At 38.2% G+C, this 20,499-nt stretch overlaps 1 protein-coding gene across 1 annotated transcript in view; it reads left to right on the plus strand.

Moving 5' to 3' along the window:
- The window catches only part of ARHGAP15 (Rho GTPase activating protein 15), a 323,478-nt gene that overhangs the window by 17,138 nt on the left and 285,841 nt on the right, over positions 1–20,499 (plus strand). The window contains exon 2 of the mRNA XM_058810001.1: positions 503–682. Coding sequence (XP_058665984.1) covers positions 503–682 — 180 coding nt within the window. The remainder of the gene's footprint in view (positions 1–502; positions 683–20,499) is intronic.

The raw sequence follows: 20,499 nt of genomic DNA on the forward strand, positions 1-20,499 counted from the left end.
GATTGTGAAAATTAAGGGCTATTTTATCAGCTGCAGGACACTGCAGGGTTTCAGTGTGGCCCTGAGATGCACTTGTGGCTGGCCCGTGTGGGACTGTGGAGGTAAGATATGTTAATTGGCTTCACAGCCTGTCCTTTCCCTTTGCAAGATTTAAAATGTGTCGTGTGAGCAGGGCCAAAGACAAAGTGGAGTGGCTGCCAGCTGGACGTGGCAGAGGCTTGCAGGGAGATTACACCATGGAGGAGAATGGCTTTTGAGATAAGGATAATCTTTTACATAAACTAACTCTTCCAAGGCAGTTTGGATGGGATAAGGGTGATAAGGACAATAATAAAACTGCAGGCTGACACATCTGATAGTTATCCTGGTGTTCAAAGATGATCAAGATCTTGCCAGCAAGACTACTCAGCTTCTTCTCCTGACTGCAGTGACACAGACCTGGCATTGATACGTTTTTGTATGAGGAGTCCCTAAATTAATGCTCTTATTTCACATTCTTCAGGTCAACCCAGCAACCATGGAAAGGTCTTCAACTTCTGATACAGGCTCTGAAAAGCCTAATCCTTCCCACCATAGCACAGGGGCTGTTCAAATGAGGATCAAAAATTCCAACACTCACCACGACAGGCTGAGCCAAAGCAAATCTATGATTCTCTCTGAGAATGTGAAAGTCGCTGAGCCCGTAAGTAAAACACTCCTAATATTTTCTGAGTCTTCCAGTTTTTTTAAAATCTACAGATTTATTTTATGCTTGTTAAGACACTGGTTCCATTATCATCCTTTGAAAGGAGGGATTTCAAGTCACTAATACATTTTTAGGAGTACCTCTAGGTATTGGAGTAACAATTTTCCTTCATGAAATACAGAATTTGGCTTTGGTGGCCATGATCATAACATCTACTCAGCATTTCAACTCTCAGTTTTAACAGCACTTAAATAAGGCTTAAGTAAGCAGAGAATAGCACTTCCAGTTTCAGATACATATCACAGTTTCTCAAAAGGCAAACTTCAAAAGGAGACAGAAGAAAACAAATGGAAATTTCAAACTCTGCAAATAACTTTGTAACAAAAAAAGTCTTGCTCTAAGACTGAATGAATTGTACAAAAATCAGACACTGAACGTATGCTGTTATTTCAGTAGTAAACAGAGTCAAAGGAGTTGAGTTGTTTTTTTATCCATTAGCAATTTTTTTTTAAATTAAATAGTTAGTGATGAACTCTATTGCCAGTTGCATCCCTGCCCCTGTACTCCTTGTGAGCTGCTAAGCAAACTGATTGGTATGAGTCTCCCCTGGTTAATTTTCTTCCATAATGGTGGCAACTTGCAGCTGAGGCCATATGATGTTACAAAATTATTTATGCAATGTTAGCCACTTTTTTGGACTCCAGATCCATTTTGTTCTCAGAGAATGCAAATGAGGGGGAAAACTCTGATAGCTGGGGACAGAGTCCCAGATCTCAGCCACTTCTCACAACCATGCCAACCATAATTTTTTGCTGTTGATGTAATGGATTCCTATAAAATATTCAGCTTTTTGACAAACTTATTAAATGGAGGAAAGCCACAAGACCTTCAGTATTTCCTTTTTACTCAAAATTAAACCTCAGAATTTAGACTTATTTAGAAATATGTTATTCTAGTGATAAATTTCTCTGGTGCAACTTAACTCATTTCTCCTTATATTTCTACAGTGAAAAATCTGTTTAGATCTTAGCAGCTGATAAGATACTAATTTACCATTTATTTAAATTACATTCTTTGCCTCAGACACACTGCATATGTTTCCTCCTTTTATCTGACTTGCAGTGCTCCTCCACCAAAAACTTGGAGCACTGCTTATAATAATTCACTGGGAATACTGTAATGTAATACCAGGAAGAACTGTACCTTTGAAAAAGTTTAAAAGTTAAGTATATTTAATGGTGCCTAACATTTTATTGGCTGTGTTTAACAAAAGGCACTAGGCTGCAGTTGTTTTTGACAAGCATGAAAACATCACAGCATGAGACTGCAAAAGGAATTATGTAGAGAAATTACAAGTGATCCATCTCTCAATGAATTATCCACCTCAATAGCCTGCAGAACTCAGCTACCAATTAACACCTACTTTATTACATGTTGGGATGTACTTAATAACTTTCATGTGTTTATGCACTATTACCTTGACTGATGCCTCTTGTACAATTAGGCATAATTGGCATATCAATATGCAAAAGTTAAAAGGATTAACCCTCTTAAAACTAATGAGCATTTCTGTATCCAGCTGCTAAATGAGACAAAATTAGCATTTTTCACTTTTGGGCAGGATTTTATCATGCAGTTTCTCATTGTTGATATTACCTTGTTACATAACTTTAGTTTGGGGGATAGTATGCTGGACTGTTACAGAGCAAGGGCTCTAAAAAGTTAAATTAGACATAAATATTCACTGCTGTATCCCAACAACTACACCAGGTGCAATATATGTTCATTGGCTGGGAGCTGGAAAGTTGCTTTGTGTTGCATTTGTTTAGCAGCTAATTACATAAAAGCGGAATTTTACCGAGTATATGTCATTTTACCAAGCAAACTTGGCTCCGACATAATAGATTGAAAGCTTGCCATGCTACTAATTTCCTTTCTGTTTCAATTCTTTTCATCTCTTTTTGCCATGCAGAATTTTCTGACTAGATATTGACAGGCTGAAAGTGTTTGGGCGTATTTACTTAAATAAGCCTCTTAAAGTTGTTTGCTAACGCCCAAAGTAAAAGCAAAAATTCCCAAGGATCCAAATGCTTTCAACTGTGGGCTTGAAATGCAGCGAGTTAAAGGAGCAGTGAAATAGCAATTGTGAGTATCAGCCGTGTGCTGACATATCTGAGCATGTGACTTGGGAAGGATTTGGGGGAAAGTAATGCAGGGCAATATCTCCTATCCTTCCAAGTGTCTTGAAAAAGCTGTGTCCAGCTGACACAGGCATATATATGCATTTATATAAATTTAATAATATTTTTTTAAAAATCAAGTCTCTCCTCCCGTTGCACTTTTCTGCACAGTCTTCACTTCTGCATTTGGAGGCACACAAATCCCTGCTAAAAGACACATATTACCAGAATATTAATCAAAGCTAATTATTTTGTGCTTGAAGAAAAAAAGGATTTATCCTCATCTTTCTGCTTGGAAATTTTCTGTTTTCACGGTCTGCCTCTGTTTAGATGATGGATATAATCCATGAGGCATCCATTGATTATGTTTATTTTCTATTTTACATTGACTATTTTTTGTCATATGATTGCAGAGATTTTTCTTTTGGAAAACTGGAAGCAGCAGAATAAAGGATTCCACTCCACCTTTTTGCTGTCCATGCTTGGTGTGTGCAATGCACTCTGTTCTATTCATAAATGGGTCAAATCCTTTTTACTCAACTTATGCAAAACCTACTGACTTTAGTGGATTAAGGCAATCGGCCTCTGGCACATTTTGAGCAATCAATAGAAATATAGATTTCTAAAAGTTATTTGGAAAGAGGAAATGCCCACTATGGACAATAAAGGGCGTAAGCCAGGCACAAAGGTAGAGAGATGAGTGGTGATTTATGGAGGAGAAGAATGCCTGATTTTCTCCGAGGGATTTGTTGTAGTCTGAAGCATGTGCTGTGCTGCTTCTGAACACACCTGGGGCTACACTTTTGAAGGTGAACAGATTATTTTCTGTAGGGTGACAGGGAAGGATGTGCATCGTACCTCAGCAGGGCCATATGCACGTGTGCATTTTATAGCGGCGCAGATGCAAATGGGGGAGGCAGGAGCGAAACAAGCAAGATCTTACTGGGGGTTTATGTTATTTATTTCAATGGAAATGCCTGAGCTTTGTGCAAAGGTTGAAATTGATATTAATGTAGAGTCTAAAGAGCACAAATCATGAAGCTGGACACAGGCTGTGGCAAGTGAGGGCTCTTTCTGGGCTTAATGGTATTGTCTGAACTAGCAATGTAAATGAATATTTGCTATTTTCATCTGTTAAACCCCAGGGAAGTGCATTTTGCTTCATTCAGAACAACTTCAAACAATGAAATGTCTTTTTTATTGGTGCCTATATTAAGAATTAGAACCTATTTAGACATTCCAAAATGTTAATGTATTAGAGCTTTCTCTGATTAGGTTAAAAAAACTGGTAGGTTTATTTATCTCCCTAATACATTATCAGAGAAATGGGAAGCAATCTTCTTTTGTTTCTTACTCCTGTGATCATAGAACACTTGCCAAAGTTATGGCTAGCCAAAAAGACAGAAATAAATTTGCTAAAAATATAAACCTTCTGTTTAGCAGAGTTTTTGAGCCATATTTTGAAATTGCAGGGTTTGTACATGTTTACTTCAAATCAAGCTTATAGTCAAGTTTGAGGCTTTGTTTGTATAGATTGTCCTGAAGTAGATCCTGATATTTAATTAAAATGACACTAAATCACATTGAATTGATAAGACTTGGCATCTCAAACAAAGGTAATTGCCCGTATTGGTTTTGTACAAAAATAGAGCTGCTTGGAAAATGTGCAGCCAACACAGACTGTCAACTCCATTTATAGATCAATATGTGAAAACCATTGATCAGGCAGGCATGTGTAACAGTAACACTTTGCATTTATTTGTTGTTTTTATACCACGTTAAGGCTTACAGGATTATCGGCTTCCAAAATATTTTGACTTCCTCGTAAATATGTTATCTGTTTAATGTTAATTGCAAGACAGTCTCCAGCCCTCTTTTAGAGTATTTTCAGTTTCATTGCTATGGGTAGTTTTAGCTCAAAAAGAGATTATTTCAATCTCTGCAAGATCATCAGAGCTTCTTTTATAGTGTAGTTTATTTAGGGAAAGTTTTTGAGGATAGCTCTTTTTTTTTTCTTTCCCCAGTTTACTTTTTTTTCTTGGAGGAAATAGCAAATCTTGACAAAATATTTCTAAAAGCAAAAAACCTTGTCCTGATGTAGTTTTGAAAAAATATTCTCTTTACTGTGATCTAATAGAGACTGCCCAGGGTTTATTCTCTGCAAATTTTGTCGTCGTACACTGGTCTGTTACAGATGCAGCCACATTTGTCTCTATAAAAGAAAAATGCTGTGTTCCCTTCAAGGTGTACACAAATCATGTAATAGCACAGGGACAGATACAGAAAAAAAATATGAGCTTCCCATGGCAAGGGTGGTAATTGTTAATAAAAGCAAGCCTATACCTTATTTGCTCCAAGTATTTCAGGGTAGGTGTGAAAGCCGTGTGTCCACAAACACAGTCCAGTTTCGCTTCCTGAGCATGAATATTGCTAAAAGAAAACTAGTCTGTTTAGTAACGTTAGTCATTCTCCTTTCCAGGGCAGGAAAACGAGAAATGAAGTGTGTCATATGTCCCCTTACTGTGCTCAGACGGGTTTTGTGCTTTGGAAACGCAGATCTGCTCTCTGCTGAGCGTGGTGCTCACACACTGCCTCCTTCAGCCCTTGGCTCCAGTTTTTCACCCATTTCAGAGCCTGTGTCCCTTTTTCCCTACCTGAGGAGCTGCTCTGGCTCTGGGCAGAGGCCCTCAGCCTGCACAATGTGCCCCTCTGTGCTCATGTATGTTCCCCATACCATAAAATCCTCTGACTTAAAAGCTGAATGTGGAATATTAATGCATGACCCTATTTTAGGGCTCAGCTTACCTTTAATAAGTGATTTTCCTCAGGTTTGCCTCCCAACTCTTTTACAGGACCAATATTTTGTGTGCAGGTGTGTTTTAATGTCCAAAACAAACCTCCTGCTTTTGTGAATAATATTTTTTTCATTTATATTTTCTTAAATATGCCCTGTGAGAAGTTGTTCTTTATTGTATATTTACACCATAGCGCTTCAGCTGAAATAATCCTGGCTAAAAAGGAAGAAGTTAATTTTATTGTTCAACTCCCCATTTATTTCTCCTCCCCACAGTTTCACTGTACAATTTCAGCTGCGTAGCTTGACAGGCAGCATCATAATGAGATCATAGAGAAAGGAAATAACCAGCACCTATTTCTTCTTGAAAGCAAGGATAAATTCATTTCAGCTCTATTAAGGGAGTGGTGAATGTAACCGGTTTGGCTTCCTTGTTAAGCCAAACCGAAGTTCAGACAAGATATTATAGGGGTCAGAATTGCTGATTTTGACTTTTACTCAGTGTGACAGAAGGGTAGAAAAAAGGTTCAAAAACCTCCATTTTTTTCCTTTTTTTTTTTTTTTTTTTTTGCAATCTTACATTATCTCACGCTGTGAAAATCTTTACTCTATTTACCAAGCACAAATTAGTCTTGCCAAAGGTTCTGAAAGTTTGCTACTTCAGCTTAGATCCTAAAACTTCAAAGAGAGCTGCAACTCCACAAATTAGTGTATGTGCTCTGCCATGGCTATTTTCACTTGAACTTAGCTAAATTCGTTTATAATTTAGTGCTGATTGAACGCTGCCATAAACGTACACAAGACACATTTTTTAAAGTTAGTCCTCTGATTACTAATTTGAATAAAAAACTCTAACCTTGTTAGCATCTGGACTTATTTTCATAATAACAACCCCTTCAGAACCTACAAAGTAATGAATAATTGACAACAAATGAAATGTTTTGATAGTTGTCGGCACAAAGCATGTTTAATGTTTTGTGTTGCTTCCTAGCTAATTATGTAGATGACACATTTGTCAGACCTTGACTGCCATTAGAAACGTGTTTCCAGAGGGGAGAAAAACAGGCTATTCATAGAGTAATTAACTAGAATGCTCAATGACCTGTGAGAGATTCAAATGGCTGCCAGTTCAGACATTGTTTTGTTACAGAAGCAGAGGGGTAATTAAAATTCCAAATTACAGTGCTATGATGAAGCATTTGTTTGTTGACAGTATACTTTTACTCTAGTTTGTTAATTCTTTTTTAAATTGCTTCTAATCCATTTTATAGCTTTAGGAGCTCTGTCTTTGAATTTACTGACAACTAATATTATGGCAAATTGTTCCTCGGCGGGCTCGGCGGTTCCATGGGAGCACAAGGTGGGTGGGATGGAGTGGCTGCTCTCCCCCCACGCCGCCGCACCATGTGCCGCCACCGAGACGCGGCTAACGCGCCGCATCTTGTGAAATGATATGTTCATAATTCTGCGTTGGGGGAAGATGTCTGCTCAGGGCAGGAAATGGTTCAGATCGAGCAATAATAATCGGACAAATTGAGGGGAGGTGTCCTAGAACGTTAGGGGGAAAGAGCCGTGATAGGGATGGGGTGACCGTGGGTTAGGTGGAGCACTTTGGGGAGGCGAGGTCCGCTCGGTGACGGAGATTTGGAGGACAATCGTCTGCTCAAAGGAATCAAGCACAAAACACGAAGAATGGGGTGTTTCATAAGAGTCCACTGTATCTTTGCCAGCGCCCTTTGCAGGCAGTAATGGACCTGACAGGGTAAGCTGTCTTTTCTCCTCCAAATGGGGACTCTTTGCAAGTCCAAAGTGTTAAAGTTCTCTAAACAATGAATTAAACGCAAGCCCGAGTGAAATATTTATTTACTTTGCCAAAAGTGAGACTCTGGTTTTGTTAAGGAGATGTGACAGAAGTAACATGGTGTTTGATGCAGGAGAGCTGACAGCGGCATGGAGTGAGCGCTGATTATCCCGAAGACACTGTCAGCCGGGATTGATTTCCACTTTCTCCGTTTATGTAACGGTTCCTGTAATACAGCTGACCCCAAATCACGTTACCTTGTCATTTCTCTGCATGGATCAAGAAGAGATGAGCTGAAAATAGCTAGGCACTGACCTTGAACTTGGCGGAGAAGTGAGAAGTGACAGCGGGGGATGCTCGGCGGGGGATGCTCTGCGGCCGCGGCAGCACCAGGGGGCAGAGCAGCACCAGGGATTGCAGCTGGAGCAGCTGATGCCACGGACCCTCAGCCCCGTGCCAAACGCCCCTTTCCCTCCCCTTCTCCTTTTTATATATATTTTTTCCTTTAAAAACTGGGGAGATGCTAGCTAGAGGAGCAGCTGTCTCTAAAACACTAGCGTTCCCATGATCTGCCGCTTGAAAATTGAATTATTTGGAAGGATGTTCAATATTAAAATACCCTCCTAGCTGAATGCTCTGTTAAGAAGTTTTGCATTCCACTTTATGAATACCCCCCCCACCCCACCCCCGTTGTTTTCCTAACATCTAGTGAGCAAATCCAACATTTTCTTTATCATTAATAGAGTTTTCTACAATTTGGGTGGTTTATGAGGAGATCAATGCATTCCTCAAAGTCTACAAATCCCTTTGAGTTTCATAGAAAGCTTGGTGTAGATACATATAAAACTATTTTTAAGCTGATAGGACATCTAAAAAAGGGTAAAAAAAATTAAAGTTTTTTTTTCTTTTCAAATGAGACACTTCTCTCTGTTGTAATGTATGTCTTGAGGGGTGAAATAATGAAAACTTGGTTATGAAAATATTATTTAATTTACCATCTAAAACCCATGCTTGACTTCTTTTGTTTCATATTTTCTTTTAATCTCTTAACAGCCCTTTTAGTGTCTGATGCTGGCGGGAGCTGTGGAGACATGAGGGGGCAGTGCTGGTTCCTCTCAAGGATCTGGGGCTTTGGGGTGTCACTGCTCAGGGCAGGACCTTGTGAGAGCTTGGGGCAGCACCAGGAACCCTGAAATCACCCTTTAAGATGTTTGGCCACTCTCTCACTCCCACTCTCATTTGTTAACACTGAGACACTGATAGGAAAGTAGACAGAGAAACACTCAAAAATATCTTCTATGGTAGTATTGGTAGTTCTTCAGAGAACACAGGAAAGACAAGGTGTAAACGGGAGTTTGTGGATTAATAATTATGGATTTATTGTCATCTATAGAAGAGCCGTGGAAATTCATGCTAATACCAGTTTTAGTCCACATCATATGAAATGAGATGTCTTGCTGAAGAGCAGAGTGCAGGCACAGACTGAGGCTCTCATTTCTCACTGATAACTGGGGGCTGGGGCTGTGGAACCAACAGGAACTTAGAAGGAAAAAGGAGAAAGAGACACCCTCCTTCATTCTTTCCATCAGAAATGTGCGAAAACGGTGAAATGAGGTGAACTCTAGGAACTCTGAATGTTCTTCTCCTTCACCTTATCTTGCTAAAACCCAAAGAACCATCATGGAGTTGAATCAGGAGTTTGCAGCTCAAAACTTTCTTTCTCCAAAAGTCTGCAGTGTAGTCTTTGAGCTGTCCTGGTAAGGCGATGCAGCAGACTAAGAAAACTTGGACATGAGGCTTGAATCAACCCTCCAAATAATATTATTTTCTCCACCTTAACATCTGATTCAAATTACAGTGATCCCAGTGCTTTGGTATTACCATAATTTCAGAGTCAACACCATATATCTTTCTGGTTTTTACCAGTAGGAAAAATTTATTTCATAAAATCTCTGCTGATTCTGCTCCACAGGCTTCTAACTTTTTGACTGTTTTATCCTGTAAGAAGTGGCATCCAAATACAGACACATTAATGACACTGAAGTTGCCATCATGATGCTAAACAGACCAACACACTAAAAAGTTGAATCTTTTTGATTCAGGAGTGAGACAGCAACATGCCACGATGTTAGCAAGATAATTTTATACACATAATATTTCACTTGGCTTCCAAGATAGCCTTCAGTTGTATTTATTCATTGCAACCAAGTGGAGAAGGAGCTGGACTGGAATTTGTCATGTTTCCCTGGTCCCAGCCTGGATGTTTGCTTGCCAAAGGGAATTTTTAGTACTTTTTTCTGTTTCTCTACCTGTAAAGTGGGACTGTGGAGAATGTATATTTCTTTTCCACACATTAAAGAGGCTGCCTCAAAGCTGGTTCAACCGTAATGTTTCAATCATGCTCCTTATGTAGATAATTCCATTCTCATCATATTAACTCTATTAATTAAAACAGAATTATTCCACAATTATGCTAGTGTAACTGAGAGGAGAACTTGGCCCCAGGTCCTGTACATTTTCCTTATCTATATTCTCTATGCTTAACTGTTTCACTATTTTTCATCCAAAAAAGCCTTATTTTGGCTTCATCATTAATCAGTTCTCTTCCCTTGATTCTATACCCCTTGTGCTTTCAGCGGCATTAGGTTTCTCTGAGGGCCTTTGTGTTCTGTGCTGTACATTTCAAAAAGTATGCTTAAAAAGTGTTGTTTAAAGGACTCTCTCTGGAAATCTGTGTCAGTGCACACCATGACAGGGAACATAAGCTGTGGAATTATATTCCTTTTACGCTATCTTTATTAAATACTGTGTTACAGCTGAATTGTGGCATCTAACACATTTCCTTTCAAAAATGCCGTCAGATTTGAAATATGTAGGTACTGAAACTGAGATTATATCAAACTTCCCATAGCTAGTCTTGGGCACCTGACCTGCATAGCTTCCCACAGGGGAAAAGTAAGCTCCATTTCTTTAAATTTCCAATGAGAAGGGACATGTGTCTCCTTGCATTGAGCTACATGATATCACATCATGTGGCACCAAGTGACCCAATGCAACATGACAGGAGAGGTAAAGAACCAGGGTTTTTTTTTTTGTTTTGTTTTTTTTTTTGGTCTGTTTTATTACTGCAGTGAAACATTTGCAGTACCAATGAGATGAAATGGGGACCAAATTACTTTGTGCATGCCCTAAATACATGTGCTATTGCACTGTGTATGCACAAGCTTAATAAATGTTGTTTAATGCAATGAGAACGGGTTTTAAAACAGACAAGAGTGTCCTTGTTAGGCAATGTGCCTATTCTTAGACAAATAGTTGACAGCAGAATTCTCCTGCCCTAAATCACATGAAATTTCCTTTGAAGTCAACCTTTATTTTCATTTTTTTTCTTCAGCATTTGATCCTGTCATGTTAACATGGCAATATTTTATTTTCTGTTTGATTTCCTGTTCGGTGTGATTCGTGGCCTTAATGGAAATACATCTTTATCACCCATGATTTTCTAGTTGAGGGTGTGCCTGCATAGACACGCAACTGGATTGGAACCTCCCCCTTCAAAGGGCCCAGAACCCAACACCTTGAGAGGAAGAAGGGGTTTAATTTCTCAATATACAGCCTATTAAAAAAAAAACAAACAAAAAAAAAAAAAAAAAAAAAAAAAAAACACAACAATTTTTTTTTTTACTTACATGTCATAGACCAATGCAACTTTGTCATGTTTGTTATTTTAGGACAGTACTGAATATGCCCAAACTTTAGAAGCAGTTGCACCTTTCTTTGTGTGATTATTGACTCTCTGAGCTGCCACACACTCTGCCAGTTGCAGTAGAAAGTGGCATTGAAGACTACAGCCAAAACCCAAGTAGAGTAAAAAATGTGTTTTCCTTTCTCATCTCTGAATCTTACCTCAATTTTGGAATCAGATTTGAAAGACTGCGAAATCCCCATCCTATTTTCCCTTACTTCCCTCCCCTGGCCCAGAGCTCTGTTAAGAAAGATTGTTCTCCTGGAAATTTCATCCATGGCCAGGACTGGAAGTGCTGCAGCTGTGATGAGAGAATCTGTTCTCATGACATCTCTAGCCCCAAGGCAGGTAGAAAACCCAGACAAGCATCCAAACTTTTGTTTATTTATTTGGACCAAACCTGGAATTTGGACCAACTGAGCTTCCCATCAGTGATTCTGTCATCCTTAAGAGCTCATTCTTCTTGATTGTGGTCCTGAAGTCAGACTCTTACTTTATAACCTCATTACACAAAACCCCCCAATGTTTAAAAATTAAAATGCCAGGTGCCAACTCTTTCCAGTAGTTGGCTACTTTAACTTTGAGCTTTCCATTTTTTATCAGCAAATGATAAACTGAAAATTCAGTGTTCCCAGTTTAGATCTTTCTCAAAATTAAAGTGTAAATCTAAAGTAGCCACCTGTAAGCACTAAAACCTGAAGACATTTGGACACAAGTTTAACAAATTGTTTATAAAGAACTGCCAGTTGGTTGCATCAGGTTTTAGGAATAACTTTGCAGGGAAGATCCAAAATTTGTGGTTTAACATTCTCAGGCCTGATTTTATTTTCTTATTTTTTCCCCTTTGGATGTGGGGAGAGTTTTGTATTTAGCTTTTTAAATTTTATTTTAATCAAGAAATTGGAGAGCTGGGAAAAGAAATAATGTGGTTTTAGATAAACTGCTGCAGAAGAATGCAGCAGTTGACACCACCATGCAAATCTCAAAATCAGGAAAAGGTTGAGGCAACTGGGCCCATTGTGAAAAGTATGGAATAGTAGGGAGCAGAGGGATTTGGAAACAGGTGGGTGGGAACAAATGGGGTGGGAAATGTAAATTTGCTGGGTGGAGCTGTGAATTGTGGTTGGAGGAGGGGTTGTGCTCCTGGTTTTTAGTGCTGGTGCTTTGTTGGTAGCCAGGGAAGAAAGTTCCTCATCAGTTTTGGGTTCAGCTGACTGCACATCCAGGTAGGTTTGTTTTTCTGTGTATGGCGGTTTGCATAAAACCTTTAGTTGCACTGAATTTGGCTGAAATTCCAGTTTTGTGGTATAAGCAAGAGAGACATTCTAGTGCACTCTGAGCACATGAACCACTCTCTCCTTAAAAATGTCCATCCTTTTCCCAGACTCTGTTTTGGTTTATTTATTTTACTTTCTTCATGTAAATTCTTTCATGTTTTTATGGCAGATGAGCCTGATTACATGAAAGTTTACCTTTCAAATACTTCCCATTTATCCCACAGTTTTCTTACCTAGAAAATCCCAACGCAGCCACTGCTAATGTTTGATAAGATTTGTACCTGGTAGATTCTAAATTACATTAATGCATAAAGCCTGCAATGCCAGGCTCCCTATTGTTACAGTTATTAAAGCTGTAACTGAAATGATATCTTTCATATTGATCTTCAGCTAGCAGCTCTTATCCAGAAGCTTTGTTTCACATTAAAGACACTAATGATTGTCTCCACAAAATGAGCAGCTTAATAGTTAGAGAAAGTTAAATGGAAAAAGCCCAACTTTGATAGCCACCTTTGATAGCTCTTTGCTCCAACATCTCTCATGGCCACAAAGTGCAAGCCAAGCATTAATAGACCTTTTAATAAAATGACTTGAAAGAAATCAATGGTATTTTTCACAAAGTGTAATTTCCAGCAAGTTATTTAAATGTTTGTATTCCTTCTGGACAGATCATGTCCTTCTGTAGCTGCCAGTTTTTCCTGGAATTTCTCAGGCTGTCTTCCTAGGGTTTTTCATTTTTATTTTGAGCAGTCTGGTTTTGATTTGCTGCTTTATTGAAATTTTGTAAAAAATGAAGTAAATAGAAATCTTGCACTCTTCCAAGGCTGGCAAAATTTCCTGTAGACTTCAAGCCAACAGCCAAGTGTTTGTGGGGTGGAGGGTGAAGTCTGGTTAGAAATGTGCCAAGAGCCTTTTTGAGTAGCTTGGTTCCTTCATGGCCTGTAAGAATTCCATCTCTTTCCTCTCCTTCAGGTGGAAATGGTATCTCCTAGCAGCTGAAATTGTGATTAATATTACTGCAGGTCTGGAGGCTCTGGCTTGGGCTGGAGTTTGTGGGCGAAGAGAATGGAATCGTAAAACCAGGGAATGGTTTGGGTTGGGAGGGACCATAAAGCTCATCCAGTTCCATGCCATGGGCAGGGACACCTTCCACCATCCAACCTGGTCTTGGACACGTCCAGGAATGGGGCAGCCCCATATTATTGCACTTGCTCTTTTCCCTTTTCCTTCCTGATTTTCCTTTTTTTTTTTTTTTTTTTTTTTTCCTGGGATTTTTTGTGTAGCTTTTCAGTTAGTTTTTAGTTCACTTGTTTGTTTTGGCTCTGGGTGAGGAGCAGCTGCTGGATCTTTTCTTGTTTTCAGCTAGAAAATTATTTCCCCCCGTTTTTGGATGTGGCAGACAGAGTGCAACCTAGGTGTTTTCCATGAGAACGTGCAGTGTGAGCAGAGAAATATATGTGAAATTTTTATGTTCTCTTAGCTCATTTATTGTACTTCAGATATGACAAGTATCTATTTAAAGACTGATATTCATGTGAAGGACTTTTTTTTTTTATGACCATCAGCAAACACACAAATTGTTCTATTTGTGTTGAAAAACAGGTTGATATTTATTATTTTACATAAAGAGAGGCATGGTGTGCTGACAAGGTAGAATGTAAGGGATCAAATTAGTTTGTATTACAATAAATGTAGTTCAGCTGAGATCACACCCTCTGTGTTCCCTGGAGGATGGCTTTTCCCTGATGAGCTCTAGTCAATCCACAGCAATGATTAAGTCAAATATCTCATACGTAAAAAGTTCATATATGAAATCGTGGGGGTGAAAAAAGAGAGGGAAAGGAAATAATATCAATTATAAAAACAAAACACAAAAAAGCAACAGAAGAGCACACTATGAAGAGTCCACAGCTACAAAATATTTCCCCCTTCTCTCAATATTTCATGAGGAATCAGCCCTTACTGCTGCTGCTTTTTTTCCCAGGCTCCACTGGAAGAGCCTGGATTAAACTAATGCAGGGACATGTTTTGGCCGCTTATTATTTATTACAATTTTGGTTCCAGGTTTCAAAAACAATTAGGGAAACTGCTTAATAGGAAAATGACTCTAATTACTTGTTAATTGAGGTTATCTGCTTCACATTATTCAAAATGTAAATTGTGTTGACACTTGTACCCAGATATGATTACTTAATAAACAGACTGAAAATGCATCATGAATGAATTCACCCCCCACCCAAAAAAAAAAGAAATTTTATTTTTTTACTCTGGTTTGCTCATCTGAAAGATATTAAAAAGTATGTATACAGTTTGCAGTAAGCTCAGTTTTAGCATGTTAGTACAAAAAATAAATTCTATGTTTCAAACAGTGAAAAAACGAAGGACTGAAATTGAAAAGTGGAAAGGTTTATTAGGATTGCACATAATATATTCAGGTAGGGTTTAATATATTCACATAATATGAAATGGGGTTACATGAAGTATAGTGTTACCTCTTGAATAAATAATTTAGCTGATAAATCAAGTACCTGGATCCAAATAAATACCAATGTTAATATTTGACATACTAGCATTTATGCTTGTGTTTGATTTTGGCTGCTAACAAAAAGAGGAGTGCTATTAAAAAAAAAAAAACCACATTTGGGGATGAGAGATAGAGGTTTCTAAATAATACTATATTTCCTGGAGCAAGATAATTCTACAATTTAAGAATAAAACTGAAGCATCCCATTTTTCCTTTGCATTATTGTACCCTGGGATTTTTATTTTTTAAAAAGTCTTTGGTCATTAATTAGATTTCACAGTCACCAAATGTCTAATGATCTCCAAGACCTTGATTCCAAACAATGGAATTTGCTAGCCATATCCATGTGGGTAGGATCAACCATTTTTAAAGTACTGGGATTTGGGGGTTGTGTGGTTAATTTTGATTTTTTATGATGTGGGTTGCAAACATCATAATTTCTCTGAAACCCAAATTCTTTATTACAGAAAAAAAAAACTAAAACAAAAACAATGAGAAAAGTTGAAAGGCACCAATTTTGTTTTAAAGACATAACTAACAAACCTGTTGACAGGAGAGATTTTGTGTGTGTTTCACCTTGAAATTTCCCTGTTTGAAATGAGAGCAAGACCTCAGTTCACGCAGAGGAGCCATGATTCCAGCCTCAGGGTCTGTTCCTGTGTGTCAGACTTGGGACTCTTTATTGCTGAGGCATTTTTGGAAACATGAACCTCGGTAAACCGGCGTGGTCAGGCAAGGAAGGAGGGACAGCAGGAAAATGGTGCAGAGTGGAAATAAATTGTTTTTTTTTTCAAATTAAAGGGTCTCATTGCACATTTACAAGGTTATTTACTTTTTAATGTGCAAGCATAACTCTTCCATTTTGTATTTTCCTTAGCTAAATACCTTTCTGAGGCATTTCCTGTAGAAATACCATTACTCCCTTGTCTTTCATATTTTGCCAAGAAATGATGGGACGTAGCAAAGCCCACAAGGATGGAAGTTTCAGAGCTGTGTTTGTGCCCATTAATTTTCCCTTCTATGATATTTTCCCATTTTCACTCTGTTTGACATTGAGCCTGAGCTTTGTTCCTGACTCGTAGCCTATGGCAGTGGAACGGGGAGATGAGACATCACGGAGATGTAGAGCACACATAAAAAAGAGAAGATGTGTAAAAACTGAAATGACATGGCAGCTGAAGCAGCTTGTTGCTCAGCTTGGTTGCATGTTTGAGTGGAGGAAGCGAGGTAAATTGTGATATGTAAGAGAATAACACTCGACAGGGTGTATGGTTGTAAGGTATATGGATGCTCAATCATGTGGTGAGGCAGAAGGCTGAAGGACAAGCGCCTTCAGTATCCGCCGTCTGTGGATATCCGTGTGACCTACAAAACAGGGGGTGTTGGACTCACAAAAATATCCCTTGCAAAGCAGATCCAAACCATTTGAAGAAAATTCCGTGCAAACCATTTGGCTACCCCCTAATCTTTCAATAATTATTAAAATAATGGTGTTTTGCGGGAGGGAAGAAAAATCGCTTTTGCACATTTCTGTGTGTTTCCCCCATAAATGATGAACTCTCACAGTAGTCTATAGGCAAACAACCATTTTCACTTCCCACTGGTTGTACTTATTAACCTGTTAGAGATACATGTGCCTTTATGCTAATTTATCTGAACATTTGCAACCACCACTCTGTCTGTGCCTGAATGGCTTTGTGTAATGGATCTGATGATCTTCAGGTCTGGAGTAGCATTTATTTAGGTCAGACTCCATTTACAGTATTTTGGGTATTTGAGCTGGGAAGCGAATGGCCCTTTGTATACTGATAGTAGAACATTTTAAGATGAATTTTGATACTTTTAGAGCCACATGGAAAATAGTTTGTGAATTTGTTTCTATGGCAATGTGTAATAAATGACTGAAGGAATTATAATTTAGGTGGATTTATCTTCCCTTATGCTCCACTGTAACCACACACATGCTTAAACCTGCAAGGTGTTTAAAAAATCAGCATGTCACAGTGCACCAGCCTGCTTCTGCCTTCCTGCTTGTATGTGCACCTGTATAAGTGACAGAAAATATCCCATTTTTGATTTAGCAACTTTCCTCACAGAAAAAGAGGTGATTGTATAAAAGGCACCTTCCACATGCTAAATAATGAAGTTGATTTTGCAGTAGAGTCCAGATAGTTTTGTTCTGTCAATCTGGTGTACTGTGCATTCAGCAGTTTATAAATCTATAGTCACTGAGTCTAGACAGTGACAAAGTGAGGTGTTTTGGCTAATTGACTGTTTTTTTTTGTGATGGCACTTGTTACAGGCAAAGACAGGTCCTTTACACAGTGGAAAGCAGCTAAATGTTAAAATGTGTATAAAACCTTCCCTACCACCAACTTCACTCCAGATGTTGTACCCTGAGGGGAATCCTGCAAGCCCTGCAGTGCTGCACTAAAGGGAGGCATTCTCTGTGTCCTGAAGATTTCCAAATTCTTTAAGTTCTGAACTCTGTGCCCAGGAATAATTTCAACACGCTTGTTTTATCTCTATTTTTAAGAGCTTATGTCTGTGCTGTTACAGGCTCACTGCTAACATGATGAGGCTTATTACAGTGATGCAGAAAAGAATAGAAAAATTAATAAGTATTTGTGGGGTTTTGAATTTGTGGTTTATTCGGTGTTTTCCTAAAATCACATGGCTTGATTATGAGAAAGTGATGATGAACTTTCTATCCTATTAATGACTGAAAGCCTGTTGAATGCTAATTTCAGTGGAAATTAGCAATATCTGGCAAAATTTAGGAAACCTAAATAAATGTCTTACTACAACCTTGTGGATTTTTCTGAGGTGGTCTGTGTCTGTTCATTTAAATTGCAAATATTTAGTTGTCATGGAAATTACAAAGTTTTAAAAAAGGGGCAATCATTATGCCAGTGTTCAGAAAGGGAAAATGGCATGACTTGGAAAATTTTACAGTGAAATTATCCTATAAGAGTATTGGGTCAATTAATGGAAAAGTGTTCCAGGGTTTAATTAAAAAATAGGAATATCATTGGTGTCAATCATAATAAGTGAACAAATAACAAATTTTAAAAATGCAACCAAATGGATTAATTTTTGATGTAAGTCTGGTTGGAAAAGGAGCCATACTTGTGCAGTGAAAGTTTTTAAGTCACTCGACTTAATAGTACGTGACATTCTGATTAAATATTAGTTATGTGCTGTATCAGTGAAGCACATATTAAATGGATTAAGAACTGATTAATTTACACGTTTTGGAAAGTAGTCCCTGGGGAATCATCATCAACTGGGTGAATTTTCAGAGTTGTTCTCCAGGGACTAGTATTAAGCTTGACACTAATCACTCTTTTTATCCATGATATGGAAGTAAATAGAACAGTTCTAATAACATTTGAAAATAAAGCAAAGATTGATGGAGTGGCAAATAGGTCTGGGTAAAGGCAATCGTGGAGAGTGATCTGGATGGCTTAATGGCTGAAAGTGCATTTTAATTTATCCAAATGTATGTATATATGAGAAACAGGCCCTGCTGCTCCCAGAATTAGGAACAGTGTTCTGAGATTTTGCTGTAAAATGTAGCTTTTGTGGGCGTTTTGGGGTCAAGAAGTTTGAGCTGACCATTGTGAGTGAAAATGAAGCAGGGGTATGGCAAATGCTCATATCTCTCAGTGGCATTGATGTGTAGAAAATCAGAATAGTGATTCTAAAATAATTAAGATTATGTGAGGAAGAGGCAAAGCAAAAAAAAAAAAAGTGAGGTTAGGAAAATTTTCTTGACAATGAAGGACCTACAGACCTCTGCATGTTTAAATTATTGAAAGAAATTGAAAGGCAAATTATTTCTCTCTTTCCTACATTATGGGACAACATTGGGCACCGGAGTTCTTTAATGTAGTGGGAAATGGGTATACAAGATGAAATGTCAGGAAGTTGGAACCCCCCCAAAATAAAATGAGAATTACAGCACATTTTGCAAAAGACTGGTGGGAAACTACCAAGAGAATTGGTAAATTCATTGTGTTTTCATGCCTTCAACCAAGAACTGTGTCCCTTCCAGGGAGATATCAGAGAGAAATAGCATATGCTAAGTCCAGCACAGTTTGGATAAAATATTTATATAAACATTTTCATAAGTGGTGCCATCTTGATTCCTCATCCATGTCGTGGGGTGGAAAAGCAAAGCGATCTGGTGGCAGGTGCTGTTTGAAAGCCTTTGTTGAGCTGGGGCTGGAAGAGAAAGAAACCAAGCACAGAAGTGATAAATCAAAACCTTTTTCCTTTCATTACACAATGTATATTTGTGACTTTGCTGAGAGTGTGGTATGTGCAACATATGCACTGAAATATGCAGTTAAAGTCCTGTTTTTGTGTGCCACCAAAACTTCTAACAATGTTTGGTTCATTTGTTTTCTTGAGTTGCTGGTTGGTTGTTTGGGGTTTTTAAATGAATTATACTGATGTGTAATTTTGGGGTTTTTAATAGGGTAAATTATTTCTCTGGGGTAAACGCTGCCTTTATACACTGCCCACATCTTGGATGGTAGTGGATGATCTTTGTATTGCTGAATTGAAAAATAGATAACTTTTCCTATCAGAACAGAATTAGGAAAATCAAATCAGGGGCAATTTTCAGTCTGTCTAGACACTTCTGAAGTTTCAAACAGGATAATTCCATTTCTTTCTTTCTTTATCTGCTGTGTTAGCATTATGTGGTTTGCTGTCAGTGTGATGGCACAGGAGTAATACCAGGAGGTTCAGTTTGCTTGGATCAGGAATATTCCCTGTCCCCAGTGTTCTCTTCAGGACATGGCCCAACTTGGGGAATAGATTTTTTGAAATGTTTCTATGTCTCTGAAGGTCAAATCATGAAATAGCACTTAAGCAATATGAAGAATAGAGTTTTGCAATTGTAGTTCTAATTTTGCCAAGACACAAATAGATTGCACTTTTTTTACTTTTTATTTTTTTGGAATGAGCATAACAAAGAATCTCATCGTGAATCCTGAAGTCTGATACAAATTTGAAGAACTAACTTTGGTATTTGAAAAACCCCCAACCAAGCCCTAACCTTTACATTATCATAGTTTTACTGTGTCAGCAGGTTGTGGTAAAAATGCTAGGATATTAATTTTGTGTGAAATGAAGGCAAATTGTAAGTGGAGAATCCCTGAGCTGGGTAACAGCACTAGCAATCACTGCTGTCCTACCTGGTTTGCTGCAAGATTGTGATTAAATATAAAACTGAGAAATCTCCAAGGAAGAGGGGAGAAAAGTTTGGCTTTAAAATATTTTCATTCTTTTCCTAGCTGAATATTGTGGTGTCAAATCTAATAGGAAGGAGTCATACTGCTAATTGACCTTTGCAAAATTAGTCATTTGCTTAAAAAGCTACTTGAAGTAGGATCAGTTATTATCTTGATTACTCTTTCTTTTGTGTTAATGTTTATAATGGCACCTGGGAAAATCTATTTGAAAACTTTGCTTCATTCTTTC

This window comes from Ammospiza caudacuta, chromosome 8, assembly GCF_027887145.1.
Source record: "Ammospiza caudacuta isolate bAmmCau1 chromosome 8, bAmmCau1.pri, whole genome shotgun sequence".
Classification (NCBI taxonomy): domain Eukaryota; kingdom Metazoa; phylum Chordata; class Aves; order Passeriformes; family Passerellidae; genus Ammospiza; species Ammospiza caudacuta.